A 19,504-nucleotide genomic window follows, 5' to 3' on the forward strand; every position below is an offset into this window, starting at 1 on the left:
TCTGCTGTCCCAGGAAGCGGAGGCGACGCCCTCCTGGCTCTTAGGGCCCTGGCCCAGGAGCTACCGCCTCCTCTGAGACCGAGAGATGAGGCCCCTGCCATCCTGGCTGCCCCTCTCCCCAGAGGAATCGCTGGGGTTGGGGGTCGGGCAGCGGGTACGTTTCGAGAAAGCTGCCGAGCCCCAGGAGGGGTTCCAGTTAGCTAAGAGCAGACCCTTACTCCACACGGCGGGCGCATCGCTCCCTTCTTCCCGCCCCCAACTTCTTCCCTCTGCATATCAACCTCTGGGAGAAGACAAGAGGCCAGGCTGCGGCAGGTTCCTGACAGTATTTTCTTGGAAATGGAAGCCTTCCTTCAGGCAACGTGGCAGGAAAGCGAAGTCCCTGGGCGGCGGGGCCAAGAATACTCGGGTGAGAGCAGGTGGGGGCCTCGGACTAGCGGGAGGCACGGGGGAGGGGTGCGGGCAGTGTAGCGGGGGCTGCAGCTGCACGACCCTCTTACCTGCTGTTGAATTTTTCAGGGTGTTTCTCTCTCATCACGTGGAATCTGTGTGCAATAGAAGCATCCTGAAAGAGAAAGAGACAAGAGAGCAGACCCCTGGTTAGTGGTCATGACCCTGCGATGTGGAAGAAGGGAAGCCCACACTCTCACGATCCCCCAAACCCTGAGGGCCCATCTCACAGGGGAGAACACCAGGTCCAAAGTTAAGGGCTACTGCCACACTGCTTGAAGAGCCTATGCCAGTTGACTCCTTGCAATATTCCCCCTCTACCCTGCCATAGTGCAGGGCGAGTGGAGTGGACAGCCTCTGCCCTTTGAGGAGGGTGTCTGGGTCTGTGAGCAGTGAGAATGCAGAAGCCTTTGTGTGTGTGGTGTGTGTATGTGTGTGTGGGGGGGGTTAATGTGAGCCTCTGGAAATGCCTTGCCATATTCACTCTTTAAAAAATACTTTTTTATTTTGGAATATTTAAGTCTCACAAGAAGTTGCAAAAATAGTACAGTGAGTTCCTGTGTCCCTTTCACCCCGCTTCCCCCAGTGATAGCATCTTACATAACGATAGTACATTGTCAAAAGCAGAAAACTGATATTGGTAGGTGCCCTTATATATCAACTCTTAATTATCCACAACAGTAAAAATAATGGGTAGCATTAGATAACACGCGTAGTAGATAACAAAAAGTATATTTAAACTTCTGACTTCTGCTTCTTGATCATTCCATGGACATGATTCTCCCCAAGGTCAATAAGAGCCTCATGACCAAATTCTGTGGACACTTTGCTGATCTCCTATTAGCACATCCCTTTGCTGTACTCTTGGCCACCTGCTTCTTAGAATGCACAGTGACAATAGCTCCCATGACACTATGCTTCTGGGCTCTCCATCTTTGGATCAGAACTTTTTAGCTCTGAGTCCAATCTGCAGCTTACACTTCATGTCACGGGCCAGTTTGAGTTCTCATAGTTGTTACTAGCATCTAGATGCTGTGTCTCCACAATACATGTCTCTAGAACCAGCCTTGAGCTTCAGACCTAAAACTGAACTCATCTTTCCTCCTGAAACCTGGTCTTCCACCCTTATTAATGGTCTGATTGTCCAGCAGAAGAATGTGAATGTCCCTTTAGCTCTCATGCCAGCACTTCAGGTGCAGATGGTAGACTTTAGAAATAAACAACCTAATTGGTACGGGGTGGCAGAGTGACAAAAACAAGGGAACTGATTCAGATTTGTGCAGGGGAAAAAGGTACAGAAACTTATTTACTGGAATATGTGGCTAAAAGAGAACTGAAATTCCATTCAGTGAATTTTTAGCTAGTACATGTTAATTCCTTTTCTTGATATGGAAACTACAAAAATTTTTTTCTAATTTTTTTTTTTTAACATCAGAAGATATAGTGCAGTGAAGAAGCATTTTTTGAGCATGTGCTGTGTGTGGTGTGTAAAATACAAGCTAATGGTGGGGACAAAAATCCAAAAGCAAGTTAAAGAGCAAAGAGGAGCTTCTGCAATTATTTTGTGGTTGGCAAACACTCCTTGCTGAAATCACGTCTTGGGAATTTAACATTTTTTTTTAAACTCTAGCTCTTGCTTAATTTTTTAGTTTTTAGTTTAAGACACATCCAGAGTTTAAGGTCTTGGTCAGGCACCCCTGTGGACACACGGTGGGAGATGTGCAAACCCCTGGGAAGCCTCTGTCCCCCAGGCTTATCCAGCCTGCACAGCTTCTCCGGGCAGCCGTGCTTCATGCTGCCAGACTGCGCCCACCTCCCTCTCTCTGAGCAAGTTTCAGTGAACACTCTGAATAACATTCATATGACATCTGTCAAGTGCTTCTCTAGAAGTCAAGAAAACATTCTATCTACTTGGGTTCCTTCAAAGCACTAATTTTCTTCTGTCAGGAAAAAAAAAAAGAAAGGAAGAAAGAAAGAAAAGAAAAGAAAAAAGCAATCATATGTTGCCTGGCACAATTTGTACTTCACTATCCCTGCTCCCAATGCTGCTGTGACTGGCTCCTGGCTTTTTTATCCTCTGGGATATGTGCACAGGCCCCCTCCTTCTATGTCGGTCCGATAATCCTTGGTTTTTTATAACTAGGTCCTGTAAAACTTCTTTTCACAAAGACCAGCCTTTGTAATATTATTAGTTAAGCATGTGGTTCATAATTTGACATTGTAATTCCTTGGTAAATGCACAAAGTAGCGAAGGAGAGTCCAGCAGTTCCTTTGCTGTTCAGGGGGAAATACGGTCAGAGCCTTGACCGTATTTCCCCACCTGAGGATTAAAAAGAATTAAGATTCACCTTCACTCTTTGTTGAGCTTCTCTGTGTCAGGTACTGATCTGAGTGTACTTACTTTCAGTAGTGATGTCATTTAAATTTTGGAAACTGGTGCTACCTACAATGGTTCAAACGCTTTCCTGGTAATAATTACAGCAAAATGAGACTTCTGTTCTGAAGAGAGTGGGGTGTAGATGGGAAACTTGAACCTGTGGAAGTGATGATGGCATTTTTGACAGCCTCACTTTTTGGGGTCTTCTCTCTGAGGTGTGGGATGAAGAGGAGATGACAGCAGTTTGGCCATGCAGCTACTCTTTCCTGAACTAAAACTTTAAGAGCACAGTTGGGTAAAAGACTTTTGTGCCCTTTTCAAATATAAGCAGCAGTCATTTGGATGTCGAGATAGCGAGATGTCTAGGCCAGTGATGTCCAGTAGAAATAAATTAAAAACTTTCTAGCAGCCACATTAAAAAAGTGAAAGGAGAGGAAATTAAATTTAATAACATATTTAATTAACAGATATTATCCTTACATCATGTGATTAACATATAAATTACAGAGATATTTTAAATTCTTTTCTCCATACCACATTTTTGAAATTTAGTGTGTATTTTACACTTCACCACATCTCTCAATTTAGACTAGCCCTACTTTAGGTACACACTAGCCACGTGTGGCTAATGGCTACAATATTGGACGATGCAGGTGTAAGTCACTTTAGCAACTTATGGAGATAAAAAGACAGAGAGGAGACAATAAGACAGAATATTTGAAATTTGAATTGTTCTGAAAAATTATGGCATAAAAAAGAGTGTAGACCTCTTGTTCAAGACACCTTTCAGTGGGTCCTATTGTTTTAGTAGCTTTATGGCTCTCGTAGGTAGTCTAAATTGAGACAAAAACCTGAGGCTGAGGGAATCCAAAGGTTGCAGCGAAAATGATGACACACACACACACACACACACACACACACACACACACACACGCCACACACACTCCCTAATTGGTAGGAGGCATATGATTGTGGAAACTTGGCTGGTGAAGTCTGATAAGTACAGTCTGTAAGGTGGAAAATGGTGTGTGGGTTAGTGTGATGGCTGTGGCCTCTTCTTGGCCCCTGGGTTCCCTTAGCATCAGAAATAGATTTCATTGAATCAAGGGATTAGCTGTTCATTCGTCCTGTTAAGGCTCAGTGAAAGCAGAGCCTTTGAGGCATTCAGAGTTACACATACCCTAGGAATTATTTCGCAGTTTCAAACTTCCTGTCACTGATACCTGGCCATCCTGACATTTCTGCAAATCCAAAAATAAAGAGCAGAGACGAGAAGGCCAGAGAAGTCAGAGGAAGTAGCATCCTGAATGACTGTGTTTAAAATCTCCTGCCAATGGATGTTATCAGAGGACTGAGAAGGCCAACTATCTCAACTCTTCACTGAGGGGAGCTGGCATGTATGTGGGTGATAGGAATGTGGTGACAAGGAGGCCACAGTCACTCCCTGGTTAGGCCAGGAGAGTCTGTCTTGTTTATTAAATGCGTTTTGTCGTTAACAAGGGGATGGAGTGAACTGTCAGGGCAAATTCTATACCACCCAAGGGCACCACAGCAGCAGTCATTGTCATCACCTTTGCAAATGCAAGGCAGCAGACATTTGATATCAATAGATATTCCAGGCCCTTCAAAAGAGGCAAAGACTTTGGAAGGCTCCTTTTGCCAAAGGAAACAGACTGTAATCATCATAAGGAAGTAAAACCTTAGGTTGGTTTACATACCTACTTCTCCTCTTACAAGTTTGGGAAGTCAAATACGGAGCAAGAGCTTCTGCAAATGTCAGCCCCAGATTCTGTTAGGGTTGTGTGTTGGTTACTTGTTTTCTCAAGAATTTCCCTTTCCAATTTTTAAAGAGCAAGCACACAAACCCTGCAAACATTTTATTGAGAGAAGGCTAAGGGCACACTGAGGAGGTAAAACACAGTCCTGGTCCCTCACTGCTTTGCAATAAAATACTAAACATGCACAAGCGAAAGGTGTATGAAAAAAATCATAAGGAAAGATACTGTGGAGTTCTTCATAATTTGAAAGATGAACAGACTAGATTATTATAAGTTAGCCTCGGGCAAATAAATATCTTGACCACTGAGTATGATGGAGAATCTATTTGTATGCATTTCCTTGGGGGACAATTAGTTGGTCTTCTTCCCTCCTCCCTCACTTATTTGCAAGAATGAATTAAAACCATGATCGGTCTTGGCTCTTAGAATTAGGCTTGGTTATCTAGTTGGGGGGGGCGGGGGTAGTTGTCTATTCCTCTTTACTGTGTTCATCCATTTGGTCAGCTAATACTAAGTGAGTTTTTTTCTTTGTATATGGTACGGTGTAGAGATGGGGTATAGAGATGGTCAGGAATCGTGTTGTTTTGGGCAGTCAGAGCTGGGTGTGGTAAGGAGAGAAGATTAAGGGCTGAAGACTCTGAAGGCAGCTGTGACTGTAACTTGCCTTCTAGAAGTTCCCGTACAGGTCACCCTGCACTACTCAGCTCGTACTTCTGGCTGGTTGCTTATAGGTGCTGGTTTGCCCCCTCTCTCGGTCTTTATTCTCTTTCATCTGTTTTAGTTCTGGTTTCTGCTCCTTTGAAGAACCACTTCCTTGACCATTCTCTGCTCTAATGGGTTGTGTTCACTCACTGAAGACTTGGGCAGGACCATTTGCATAAAAATTATCTCAGGGGTCTGTTAAAAAAGCAAATTCCCAGACCAACTGAATCAGAATGCGAATCAAGGGGGTGAAATTTGCTTTTCTGACAAAGGGCATAGGTGAGCCATCACACATTAAATTTGGAGGTCCCCCCATCCCGGGCACCCAAATGCTGCTGGAGGGGGTTGTGGAGAGGCTGCCAGGCTCATGGCCCACAGCTCAGTGGGCTCTGGAGCACGACAGTAGTGCCTCCTGGCTTTACCACTCACCAGCTTGGACCTGTCTCTGTACCTACACTTCCCTACAAAATGCAAAAGGACGATGACAATATCTACCAATAAGGAAACTGTGCCTAGTGTGCAGTAAGTACCCAATAAACGTTAGCAAGTTATACTCTCGTTACTATTGGCAAAAGACACAGAGTTTTTACGCAGCTGTAATGATGGGAAGCTCATGCTCCAGAAGCCCCCTGAATGCCAGCCCTGTTAGTTGTGTCTGATTCGTAGGAGGTAAAGACCGTGTGTTCTCATTAAGGGAAATGGAGTCTGAACAGGTGGTCCAAAAAGAAGTGGGGCCTTTGAGCCAAGAAAAGGAGGGAGGGGTCTGCTTAGGTCACTGTAGGGGGAGCTGGAAGAGGCTTAGGGAAAGACATCTTTCCCAACTGAGGGCAGGGGACCTGGGAAGATAAACCAGATTGGGCACAGGGACCCCTGAATTCACTCCTGGTCCAACACTTCCATCCTCTCAGAACCTATCATGGTCCGGCAATGCTCCTGTCTTCTGTTTTAGTAATAGAAAAAGAGTGCTGGATTAGGAGCCAGAAAACGAAGGCAAATCCCTTAATCTGTCTGTTTCCTCACCTATGAAATGGAGGTGATACTGCCCTTCAGTGTAGTCACAGAAATCAAGAAAACATCTGTAAATATGATAAACTTTAAATCTTGTAAATATTAGGTATTATTATCATTAATCCTTTCCTCTTCCATGGTTTCCTTTTAGTCTTACTAAAAAAACAAAACCCTTTCTTTAAACCTGCTTTTCCCTCAATATATCTCTTCTTTCTCTTTTTTAAACCACCAAAATTGTCAAAAAGGACACAAGTTGGGATGACTGAGGCATGCAGGCATCACACAGTCTAGGTCTGGAGGGACTCAAATGCTTATGAAAATGGGCAGCGTAATTCCCAAGACGGACACAGAGGAAAGAGCCTGGCTTCAGAGTGAGGCACAGTGTGCATATGCTATTTCTGCCCCTTGCTCATCCAGTATCCCGAGGCCTCACCTGTACATGGTGATGGTGGGGACAATGATACCAACAGGATTGCTGTTGAGGACGAAAATACATAAAGTCTGGCACAGTTGAGAACACACAGTAGGAGCTAGTGCCAGAGCTCTATTTATGGAAATGATTGATTCCTTCTCTTCACATCCCGTCCCTACCAGTTTGGGGAGCAGTGTCCACCCTGTACTCCTTGGACCAGAAGCCGAATTCAGCAAAACAAACTAACTGAGCTGTACTAGATATGCTGGAGACTGGGGAAAGAAAGAAAAACTGGGCACTACTCGTGTGCGTGTGTGTGTGTGCGTGCGTGCGCATTGGGGGAGGAGGGACAAAACAAGCATATTATACCAGTCCCTTCAATATAATGCAGAGAGTACACTGAGTACAGAGGACTATGGGAGCACTAAGGAGGAACACAGAGCTCAGCTGGAGGGGTCAGTCAGGGGAGGTGCCCCCAGAGGATTATGAGCACTCAGAGTGTGGGGAACAGGGTTGGGATTAAGGGAGAAAACAGGAAAGAAAGAATTCTGGAGCTGAGCCAGCCAAGCCACCTTGGGACCATGCGGTCCTCCCTGGAGGATCAGAATTCCCAACTCTGGAAGCTCATGTGAGTCTCCTTCCTCCTGAACTCACCCATTGGTTGTTTCTTGGTGCTGCTTTTCTTCAACGCTTCAAATTATCCAAAGGGTAAATAAGTCTTTTGAAAAATGTCCTGTCTTTTCTTGTGTTAGTTAAAATTATAAGGGGAAGGAATTTCCTCTATAATCAAAGTTGGAGCCTTGGTGCAATTAGGGTGTCCATGCCCAGGCCAGATACAAGAATGCCTGGACCCAAGTGAAGGCTGGGGTCAGCGGAGAGATGTAAAGTGTAGGGACCCAGAGGGGGACAATAAAGGACTAGAACCTTTCCCGCCCACCTGGGCATTTCTCTTCCATGCAGAAAGGTGAACCCGTGCCAACTCACCACACCAATGGAGAAATAGTTGTTCATGATGTCGTATGGGACTTGGTCCCCGTTCTCCACCTCCTCTCTAGGGATGACTTCCAGGTGCCAGCGGTCCAGCATCACTAAGGGGCTCTGCTCAATGTCCTTCAGGATTTTTGTCAGGCTGCCCCCTTCGTAACCTGTAGAGAATGGAATTGCATTTGTCCCAACGTAGAAAACTAACTTGTTGCTAATGCGCAGAGAACTGTCCATGCTGGGAACCCTGTGGGCGTCTGTGACCAGGAGACTCCCCAGGGCGTCTGTTGGCCAGACAGACAAAGTCAGGCTCCCTGAGCCACAGAGAAGGAGAGGACAATACAGAGTAATCAGAGAGAAAGCTGGAGGAGATGTGAAAGTCAGAGTAGCAGGACTGGGGTGGGTGCTGGCCACAGGTGGTCAGGCTGTATAGCCGAAGCAAGCCCTAGAGAACTGGTGGGCTGGGTGGTTGGGAAGAACAAAAGATCTGTTTCTGGACCGTGTCATGTCAGAGATGAGCAGTATGGCAGGCAGAATTTTAAGATGGTCCTCATGAACCCTGCCCCCCACCACCAGTGTATACACCATTCAAAACCTGTAAATAAGATAGGATAGTCACCGTCACGATTAGGTACATTATATGGTGCAGTTGACTTTAAGAAAGAGAGATTATCCTGGGTGGAGATGACCTAACTTGGGGGGTCCTCAGAAAGGACTGGGCTTTTCCTTAGGAAATTGATTCAAAGCTTGAGAGGACTTTGATGGAGGAAGGTTCTCTGTTGCCAGCTTTGAAGATGGAGGAATCTATCTGGCAAGGAATGTAGGAGGCCTTCAGCATCTGAGAGGGGTCCCAGCTCATAACCAGCAAAGGAACAGGGACCCAGTCCTACAACCACAAAAAACTGAATTTGGCCAACAACCCAAATTTGCTTAGAAGCAAATTCTTCTCCCAGAGCCTTCATGGAGGAGCATAGTCTGTCTGATGTCTTGATTTCAGCTTGTGAGGCCCTGAGCAGAGAACCCAGTTACCTTGCTCCAGGACTCCTGACCTACAGGACTGTGAGCTAATAAAGGGATGTTTTAAGCCTCACGTTCATGATAATTTGTTAGATAGCAATAGAAAACTAACACAGAAAGTGAATCGTAAGTGATGAGAGGTTAATGGGAGAGACGGTTTTTTCTTTTAAATAACACTTCCACGTTTCTGCTTACCTTTGCCGGCAACCTCGAAGAGTATTTTCAAGTTGTTAGGGCTTTGGTCAGCAGCTTAGGGGATGCCCCACAAGATAGCAGTGGTAGCAACTGTGTAGCCATCAGGCTACCTGGGAGCACAGGCTGGGTTTCCTGCATGAAATTTTTGCCTATGCTTCTCAAGTGCCCAGAGCATGGGGCCACACTCTGCTTATCTCTTTTGAGCGGAGGGCTCTTCCCTAGTCTCAGCGTGTGGCTGAGGACCCTGGTAGCTCTTCTCATGTCTGCCAACTTCTTTCTAGGGCTGGCTACTGCTTGCTTTGCCCCCGCCCACCAAGCATGCACCGACCTCTGAACACTGACCACTGCCTGGTCTGGTCTTGAATTGTTCTCTGATTTGATCAGCCATCTGCAGTCCCACCCCAACTCTGCTTGCCCGACTGATCTGTCTGCTCCACATGCTGGCCTGAACTTCTCCACTCTCTGGAACATGCCCAGTTCCTGGGGCTGGTTGCAGGGGCTGGTTGCAGTTTGCAAAGTTCTCCCTAGCTCCTGCCATCACCCTGTAAGCTTGTTACTGAGTTCCCCCTTAGGGGAATTTCAAAATGAGGGTCCATTGCCACGCATATCTAGGATGATCTGGATGCACCTAAGAGCCAGTGATGTGGCTTTTCAGTCTGCATTCTGAGTCCTAATTCAGAAGGGATCAGTAATTTGGAAAGGGGAATTTTATGCAGAAACCCCTGTCTAAGAGAGCCCCTACTGGGATGAGCTCTGGGGAGGAGACAAAGGAGCTCTATGACTTGTTCTACTGGGAGAGGCTGGCTAGTTTCAGGATGACAATAAATATACTGAGGAGTAAGCATCGGCCTCGGCGTGGAATGGAGGACAGGAAAACAGTCATGGAGCCGATCTGACCCCAGAGTTGCGTATTACTCTGTGGAATGTGATCTCTAAAAAGGAAGTTCAACCTTGCTTTGTGGAGCATCCCTGTCGATTGGGAAGCTTGCCACTGACAGGCAGACTCACCTCCTCCCCAGCGGAGACAGCGGGCCAGGTCATTTCCTGTTCCAAGAGGCAGGACAGCCACTGGTGGATGCTTTGCAAAGTTGGCCTTATCTACAGCCCATGCAAAGGAAGAGAGAACCATATGCCATGGGGTTACTGAGTGTTTGAGTTATCTAGTTATCTCTGATCTGATGCTTGAACTCCTCTATAGAGATCTTTGTTTGAATACCTCCCATGATGGGGAACACACCACTTCCTAAAGCCATCTCTTCCATCTGCGGTATGCTGACCACTACAAAGATTCTTTCATGTTGAGCAAAACCTGTATCCCTGTACCTTGCACCTCTTTATCCTAATTCCATACTAATTCTTTCCTTTGGGGTGATTGCACACACTTCAAAAAGATAAGTTTGAGCAGTTTTAATCCTTAATGATTACCTGCACTTATTACATTTATGCCTCAGACCAACCCTGTAGAGTATTACTAATCTTCTCATAGATGAAACTGAGGTTCATTGAGGAAAAGTAATTCCAGAGTTATGATCCAAACCCAGATTTCTGTGGCTCCAAGTCCATGCTCCTCCATTCTTCAGTGACTAGGCAGGTGCATGGATAAAACAGTTAAGTCTGAGACATCAGGGAATGGTGGGGCATTTGGAAAACCAAAGATGCCACAGCTCAAGTCATTCAGGTTCAAAAGTTTAAACAGAACATTGTGTCTAATAATGAAAACCTCTAGATGTCATTTAGCACCCAGATATCAGTTTGCCACTTCCACCACCTCCCAGATTTGCAAATATCCAGATTCCTAATCTTATTTCCTGTGCTGATTGTGAAGGAGCATCAGACTGAACCATTAGAGAAAGCACAGCAGAATATATATGTTTCAGTTTGGCTGCCCATCTACAGTAGTGCATTGGCTAACTGGGAAAGCTGAAGGAGGCATAGGCACCCATTGGGCTCCAGAGGGCGCCATGTACATAAACCTCGCTTCACCTGGTGCCTATGGAATGCGAGGCATGTGACTGGGGAGCGCTGGGGCAGGAGTGTGTGTGTATGTGCAGGAATCAGCATCCTGCATGAGGCTTATGCTAGGGCTACCCCAGTAAAACGGGAATGAGCTCAGGCATGACCCAGAGCTGAGATGGAGGGTGGAGCAAAGCACTGGACTCAGTCATTGTTCCCAGAACCTATAGTCTGTGTTCATGCCTCCTTGCCTCTGCACATTCAGTTCTCTTTGACCGGCAGGCCCTCGTTTCCTTAGGTCTGTTCCTTCTTCCACAGTCCCCATCTCAGCAGGTCAACCATCCTCACAGTATGGAGGCTAGAAAGCTGGAGGCCATCTTAAGTTTCTTATCTCCCTCACTCCTCCTCCATGCATGCATCAGTTTCTCTGTGCTTTCTCCTTAATAGATCTCCAAGCAATTTCTTCTCTCCATCCCCATGGAGACACCCATGTTCAGGTGTGATATGATTCCTTGAACCACAAGCCTGACCACATTAGTCCACTGCTTTCACACTGTCGTGGCTCCCATCACCCCTTAGTATGGCACACTAGGCCCCTCTCGGATCTGCCTTCCTCTCTAGCCCCATGCTTCTTATATCCTACTGCCCACCCAATATGTCAATCACATCTAAGTGTTTTCAGTGCCTTAAATCACAAGCTTTGTGTTGCTCAGCTCAGATTCTGCCTCTGGGAGGTCCTTCTTGGTTGCCCTAGTCTGGACTAGGTGCCTCTCTAGTGTTTTTTCAGCACCAGGGACGATCTCATCACACTGTGATGACTACCCGTTTGTCCCTTGAATGCACTGTAAGGTCCCTGTGGAACTATATCTCATTCAGCAGAGTACATCCAAATCTGTTTACTGAAGTCCTATTATGTGCCAGATACTATGCTAGGTGCTCTGGCTTTAACAGCAGGTGAAAAAGCCATGGCTCAGGCTCTCATGGTACCTGCAGTCAAAAGGGAGACAGATATTAATAATGTCTTCCTATAAATGAGGCACGATTTAAAATTCATAATGAAGAGGAAAAGAGTATAGTCCTATAATGAGGTGATTGAAGCTAGGAGATACGTCAGGGAAGGCTCCCCTGAGGAAGCCACTTTGGCTGGGACCTGAAGTAGAAGCTGACCAATCGAAGGCTGGCGGAGTGTACCAGACAGGTGGGACAACTTGTGCAAAAGCCCTGTGTAAGAGGTGAAAGGGACTAGTACATTCAAGGGTCTGAGAGTGGGATTGGGTGGCTGAACTCTAGAGAGAGAAGGAGGGAAGTGTGAAACAAGGCTGAAAGGTGCTAGACCACCAAGGGCCTTGTAGTTCGTTTGAAGAGTTTTGATTTTTATCTTAAGAATAATGGGAAGCCACTGATATACCTTACACACATCATGAACCCACTGACATTCAGGGAAGACCACTCTGGTATAGAGGGAGGGCAGGTCTGAGAGGGGACCAAAATGGGGTGGTAAAGAGCACTGAACAAGCGCCTCAATATTTCCTGAATGAATGAATGAATGAATGACTATTGTGCAGTCATTCCTTTTACTACTGATTTTTCTCTTTGGGCCACTAACCTGTGAAAAAGATCATTTCACATGACCTTCTTTCTTTCTGTTTTGAGCAGCTTCTATCACCTGCGTCCTCTGCAGATGAATTTTATAAAACTTTTCACCAAAGCACTCTTTCTCCTTCATGGTGGACAGGGAGCAGTGTGCGCAGCCCCCGTTGTTGCAGCCATCCACCCTCTGCTGATCAGCTTTTCCTTCCTCGGCTCCTGGAGAGTGCCTCCCTCCTCCCACAAACAACTCCAGAGCCCCAGGTGACAGGAGAGTGTGGGTGGCTGCTTGGCAGAGCTGTGTCTATGGAAACCAAAGTTCCTGTGGGGGAGCAGAAGGCAGCACGTGTGCAGGTGCTGGTCCCACCCCTCCAGATAGTCTGCTTACGACCCCTGGAGGCCCAGCCTTCCCTGCCCCATTCAGGGTCTATCCTGGCCATTCCTCGACTCTGCTCTTGCCCTCATCTCCCACATCCAGTCTGTCAGCAAATCCTGTTGGCTCCACCTTCAAAAGATATTCAAAATCTAACCACTTCTCACAACCTCCTCTTTCTCTGCTGCGGTCCAAGCCACGGTCACCTCTCATTTGGATGACTGCAGGAGCCTCCGAACTGGTTGTCCTGCTTCCGCCCTTTTCTCTTAATCTCCTCCTTTGCTCAAAACCATCCAGCGTCTTGAGATTTTTCCCAATGAAAGCCACATTTCGTACAATATCCTGCATGTCCTGGTGACCTGGCCCTGCACTATCTCTGCTTCATCCCCTGCCACTCTCCCCTCATGTGCTCCACTCCGGCACACTCTGCAGCCTTCCTGGGGCCTTCAGCAGCCTGGCCTGCTCCCACCCCAGGGCCTTTGTAGCTGCTCCTCCTTCTGCCTGAACTGCTCTTCCCTTAGCTATTTGCATACCTCAACTCCCTCCAGGTCCCCTGACCACTAAGACTGAGATCGTACCCCTTACCCCCACCGCTGAGCTCCCTTTGCCCCTTCCCCGCTATATTTATATCCATTCTGACATATTATATGCTTTCCTTGTTTCTTTGTTTATTGCCTGTCTCTGCTCTCTAGAAGGGAAGCTCCATGAGGGAGGGATTTTTGTCCGTTTGTTCATTGTTGCATCTCCATTGCATCAAGGAGAGCTTGGCACAGGAGGTGCACAGGCAGTATTTGTGGAACGAATGACAGGAAGATGGAAGCAGGGCTCTGAGTTCAGTCTCAGACCTTGATGATGGCTATCCCCAGCTCTTCCCTTTCCTGTTCTTATGTTCCATGTTCCAGTGTTTATCTGAGTTCTCCAGAGTTAGATCTTGAATATATTTCCATCCAAGAATTACAGAGTCAGTCTCCATCATTTACTGGGGGTGATGTGTCCAAGGACCCACAGATCCAGACAGAGCGAGGTTAGAACCCAGGGCCCCTGTGATTCACAGCCTGGGCTCTTCCCACTCCCCCTTTGATCTAGGTGTATCAGACACAGCCCAACGTTGCCTTTCTTTGTTTTGCACTGATCTGCACTTTCTAGATGAGCTCTCTGGGCTTGGGCTCCAAATGCTCATCTCAAGGTGATTTGCCCTGGGCTATGCATCTATGCTTGGTTCTCTGACCTTTATCATCCACCCTGGATCTACCTGGAATCTCGGTCCTGCCTCCCTTTAACCCCCCAATATGGCCTGGCCTGCCACTGCCCAAACCCTGACCATGAAAGATGTTTCTGAGGCAAGGCCTAAAACGAATTTTCACATCTGTAGCTGTGGGAATCCTTCCATTGTCTTCTTTCTTTCTCTTTTCCACCCAAAGTAGATATTTAGTCAAGCATTGGTTCAAGAGTAGAAACAAGGATGAATAAGACATGGCTCCATTTCTCTTTCTTTTTTATTGCCTTCCTTAGGCTTTAAATATACTTACTATAAGAAAAGTGCAAAGGCCTCCCAGCCCATTCTTACCAATGCAATCCAAAATCCAGCCGACTGTCCCATCTCCTCCACAGGCCAAGACACGGAAGTCTGGAGTATCGCGGAAAAAGTTCAGTCTGGGAAGTAGAAGAAAGGCCAAAATGGTCTTGTTTACTCTGTCATGGCTGACCTCTGACACTCCTGAGTCAAAGTCCCCCCGGCCCCCTCCACACCTTCCCCGGGGGTATGTTATGACCCTGATTCCTTTTGGGGTTGAAAGGGTGACTTAATGTTCTGAAACCAGAACTTACTAAGCAATGGCATTGAGTGTGAATCTCAGGAGCCATCCTTGTTTGAGGAGACGCTGACTCAGCATTCAACACAGAAAATGGTTTTCTAGAAACTGTCTATTATTTGTGCAGAAGAATCCATAGTTTGCTTACTTTGCAACAATATGACTCACCCCCAATATTTCGATTCCCCTTTGGCTCTCTTGCCTGCACTGTCCTTACAATCTCACCTTAAGTCAGACGTACTGAACTAGCTGGATCTTCATCTTGCTCGCCTGTGGGTCCAGACCTAAGTGCAGTGAGCACCATCTCCCCTCAGAGGCCTTAACCCTTTGGAGCAGGCCTCTTAATCTGGGGTCCATGAACCTCCAAAGGGTCTGTGGATAGAATCCAGAGGGCCAAGAACTTGAAAGAGAAAATGTTACATTCTTATCTTCCCTAAGCTCTAACTGAAATTTAGCATTTCCTTTAACTACAAATGCAGGGGACAAATCACAGAGGTATTAACAATACCTGTGGCTCGTCAGCAGTCGAAATCATAGGTATTTTAATGTTTTACTATAGTCGTGGCGGATGTCTCATACTGTCATTTGTGCTCGTCACTGCTTTTAATTTACAATAGGTATTAGACCTGCCTCTGAAATTTGCTATATAATGTGTTAGTAAATCACATATATTCCCATATTACAATTTTTTTAAACATTTTGATAATCGTTTTCAACATAATTAATTTCCTTAGTATGTAATCCTACATATTTCATTTTATATATTAAATATTAGTCTGAGGAAGAGTCCACAGGCTTGATCAGACTTCCAAATGGGATCCTGGCACAGAAAAGTTAAGAACCTCTGCTTAAGAACAAATATGACTTGTGGACACCTCGGGGGTGGGATGTGGGAAACTGAAGCTCAGTATTTCTTCTTTGCTCAGCCTGGTGGTCTGAGAAAACCCCTGGGGCTTTCTGAGTCACTGATGCATGTGTGGGCAAATTCACATTCCCTCTCTTCCCCTTCATTCCCTGCTCTCCTATAGGAAGTAAACTCTGATGGAGGCTCCCTTCACCTAGACAGCCTGTCTAATTATGGACTGACACATCAGAGATACTTAAGGCACAGCAGCTCTGGAAGTTGCCACCAGGCTTGTCATCCAGGGCGAAAACAATTTAGGACAGATGAGGTTAAGCTAGAGTACTGCATTCAACTTTTAAAATGCCTGAGAAGAGAGTGGGCTGGTAAAGGTATCCATGGGCTGCTGCTAGGTCACGAGTCATAACAGAGCAGTAAGTAGCAATCACAGTGACTGTGATGGCACCCGCAGCAATTTAGGTGGGCTCTGAAATTAGCTTTCCAGGTAAATCATGGCAGAGGAGCTGAATCTGACTCACGTTTCTTTCTCCTTTTAACTGGGTCTTACACTACCACTGCCATTAATAATAGCTTTATGTCAAACAACTGACGACAGGGCAGATTTTCTTTTTAGAGTCTTTACTCCAGCCCTTCTCAGGGTCTTGGTGAACCCAGAGTAGAAAAACATGTTAAGAGGTTGGGCAAAGTGGCTGAAAGGCAAAGTGTGCTGAAAAGCCCAGCCCGGCGTGCACAGACCCGAGGACTTGGCACTGAGATAGACTCTGACCAGCACCTCTCCAGGGCACTGGCTCCTCTGGTAAAAAGCTGTCTTCGGTGTCTTCCAGTCCTGATGCTGGAGGGGTCTCTGATTACATGAACCTACGGCTCATCACGTTAGTGCTGACACAGGACCACCTCCTCCCACCATACTTTCAGTCAAGCTGCAAAGGGTCTGCCTTGCCTCTTCTCATTGCTCTTCCTCTCTAATGAGCAGTGAAATAGCCAGTAGGCAAATGACAGAGGAGAAGGGCTGGGGTAGCTTAATAATCTCTAAAATGGATGATTTAGAAAAGAAGGGATGTCTTTGAATAACCAATTGTTTTGATCCTAAAATGCCCCACAACAGAACACACGGCAGAACTGCTGACTGACAGTGATAAGAAAATTCTTTCCTCCTCCCTGATAATTCAGCATGAAGATATCAGCTAACACAGCCTTGCAAATAAGTTGAAATAATTTATCAGCCTGCCCACCCTGTCAATCAAATGAATGGTGTATGCACGAGGCTACTTCTCAGAGTTAAACATAATGAGTGTTCCTGAGCATCTCCAGGAGGAAATAAGAGTAAACGTAAGGAAAAGAAGAGAAATGACTAAAATGGCAGGAAAGACAAGTCCACAGATGAAAAAGACAAACAAGAGGTGACAAAAAATGGTATCTTCTTCAGAGACTCAAGAGGAAGGGGGAGAAGTAAAGAGTAAGGATTATATTTCCGTACCCTGGAGTAGGCCCCCCATTGTCCAGGTTGAAAACTTGTTTGGGGTTGAGCAGATAGTGGAATTTCCGAAGAATTCTATGGGGGTGGAAAAAAAAAAGAGAGAGAGAGAGAGAGACAGAGAAGGAGAATGTCATCATGAGAAGTCACAGTAGGGCAAACATCTCTGGAGCCCATTGATGGTGGGAATGAGGGTCCATTTCAACCCTAGAGGGGAGAAGACAGAATGCAGGCCCTGCAGACCCTGAAGTCTCAGGTCCAGCCACCAGCACTCAGGCCCTCACCCCCTGATTCAAGGCTTCCCCATTATCCAAGCCTCTAACCCGCAACCCCAGAAGTACCAACCTTTACAGAGAAGACAGGACAGAGAAACCCAGAAAACAGAACTTCCATTCACCTAAAAGTTTTTCCCTCATGAAGACCTTCTCCAAAATATTCTGAATGTTCTAGGTAGTCCAGTTCTGCTTTTTGTGGACTATACGAAGGCCCCACCCCCACCCCCAAATCCTGGAAGCAGGAGGAAACAGAGGCAGAAGAACTGGGGCAGGCGAGGGCTGGTGACGATGACCCCATCTAGGCTTAGTTTCAAAGCTCCAGCTTGGGACTAATCCGGTCAGTTCAGAAGGGCTGCTCTGCCCCTTGGACTTGGGTGGGGATTCTCATAGCTCTTGCTTCAACTCTACTTATTATTTTTTAAAACATAGATTCCAGATCACCATGCCATCTGTTCATTACCCCAGAGCTGAAGAGGACTGGGGGGCAGAGCTGCTTTGCCCATTCCCCCTCTCTCCTTCACTGATGAGGCAAGTCCCTGCTTTCTCAGGAGGTTCCAATCAAATGAGTCCCGCCACATCTCTTAAATCAAGAAAAGACTTGAGAGGCTAGGAAGGAGATAGGCATCTCAGGTTTGACTCTAGGTGCCATAATATAGCTCATGTGACAGGCCCTAGGCTAAGCCCTGTATCAAATTTAACGCTCAAAACAACCCTATCAGAGGGGAAATTATTATCTCCATTTACAGAGGAGAAACCAAGGCACAGGGACAATAAGTCACTAGAACCTGGTCATCGAGTAGTAAGTAGTAGGGCTGGAATTCGAATCCAGATCTGCCTGTCTCCACAGTCTACTCTATTATGGTTGAGAGGAAGAAAGGACCCATGAGCCTGTCCCAGCTTCTCTATTTTGAAAAAGAAGAGAACATACCTTTCTCCTTGTCTCCCTCCGCTCTTGGGATTCACCAAGACCAACAGGGGGTGGGTCCCCGGGGTAGGGATGATCTTATACTTAAAAGATAAAAGAAAAAGAAATTAGCTCTGTTTCAGCCAGTAGAGGGAAGGAGATGAGAGCTGGTGCTAAGACAGCTTCTGGGAGAGGTGGATAGGAAGCAGTTCCAGGCATGGGGGAGAGGAGGGTGGGAGTTCACTGGCTGAGTTTTTTGAGGGGTTAAACAGTTCAGACCACTCTTCAGCTTGAGTGGCCTTTAAGTAGTGTTAATAGTGACAATGATTTGAGGTTGAAATCAGAGATGGGACAATGGCACCATAGCTTCAAATCATTCAACAATGTTGTGGCATTGTGCCCACAGCACAAGATTAGAGTGAGGGATGTAACTGAATACGATCTTAGAATATGATCTGGTCAAACATCTAAATAAAATAACATTCATAAAGGTAACCATCACTTCCACCCTGGTACCTATTTTCCTCCTGAGCCCTGGTTCCACATTTCTCACTGCCCAGTGGGAACCTTCAACCAGATGTCTTCAACCAGGTTGCTCCAAACCTCAACACGCCCCATACCTGCCCTATCTTGCCTCCCCACCCCCATAAAACTAGTCCTCTCTCCTGGCTCCCTGTTTCAGTTAAAGGCACTATCATCATTCACCCAGTCATCCAGGGGGACACCTCATCCTGCCAATTCTTTCCCTGAAATGTCCTTTTCTCTCTAGCAGCTGCCACAGTGACCACACTGCTTGGGACTTTTCCAGCTCAGTAAGTCCCGTTGTTCCCATGTAGTTCCTTCCCAGAACATCACATCAGTCGTGCGACTCTTGCTTAAGAACCTTTGACGACACCTTATTGACCAGAGGATAAAATCCAAATCTCTTAACCTGGTGTCCAAGGTGTTTCTGGGTAGCCCCATTCGACTGTTATCTCTTAATTACTCTAACCCTCACTGCGGTTCCAGCCAAGCCTGGCTCTAGCAAGCGTGTCTCCTGCATTCTCACCCTGTGGGTCTGGCTCACCCTTGTTTCCTCTCCTGCTCAATGCCCTGAGATGCCCATTTCCTTCTTTGCAACCTCTTAAAAAACTTGTCAGTCTCAGGGCCAAGTTCAAGAGCTACTTCCTCTATGAAGTTTTCCTGCATTACTGCAACCGAAACGATTGCACTTGAAACGTGTGCTTTCTTCTGGGTTTCTTTTGCTGTTGTGTCTTTGTATTTGATTTTGTTTTTTATTTGCTTAGGTAAATGTCTCAAAACAGCAACTGGATTTTAAATGCCCCCAAAGTAGGGTGGAGGTATG

The 19,504-nt window shown here is 46.3% G+C and overlaps 1 protein-coding gene across 10 annotated transcripts in view; it reads right to left on the reverse strand.

Annotated features, from left to right (window-relative positions):
- The window catches only part of DGKG (diacylglycerol kinase gamma), a 189,093-nt gene that overhangs the window by 90,447 nt on the left and 79,142 nt on the right, over positions 1-19,504 (reverse strand). For 8 of the 10 annotated variants that reach the window (XR_005650210.1, XM_039850497.1, XM_039850498.1 and 5 more), the window contains 6 exons: positions 18,184-18,263; positions 16,984-17,058; positions 14,401-14,486; positions 9,929-10,018; positions 7,712-7,872; positions 501-565 (listed from right to left, as the gene is read on the reverse strand). Coding sequence is in view for 9 of the 10 variants with exons in the window: in XM_039850497.1 (XP_039706431.1) it covers positions 501-565; positions 7,712-7,872; positions 9,929-10,018; positions 14,401-14,486; positions 16,984-17,058; positions 18,184-18,263 (557 nt within the window). In the remaining variant the exon portion in view is untranslated. Of the gene's footprint in view, positions 1-251; positions 383-500; positions 566-7,711; positions 7,873-9,928; positions 10,019-14,400; positions 14,487-16,983; positions 17,059-18,183; positions 18,264-19,504 lie in introns of those variants that run through there. The other 2 variants (XM_039850504.1, XM_039850499.1) reach the window with 2 other exon arrangements.

This window comes from Pteropus medius, unplaced genomic scaffold (assembly GCF_902729225.1).
Source record: "Pteropus medius unplaced genomic scaffold, Ma_sr-lr_union100, whole genome shotgun sequence".
In the NCBI taxonomy this organism is placed as follows: Eukaryota; Metazoa; Chordata; class Mammalia; order Chiroptera; family Pteropodidae; genus Pteropus; species Pteropus medius.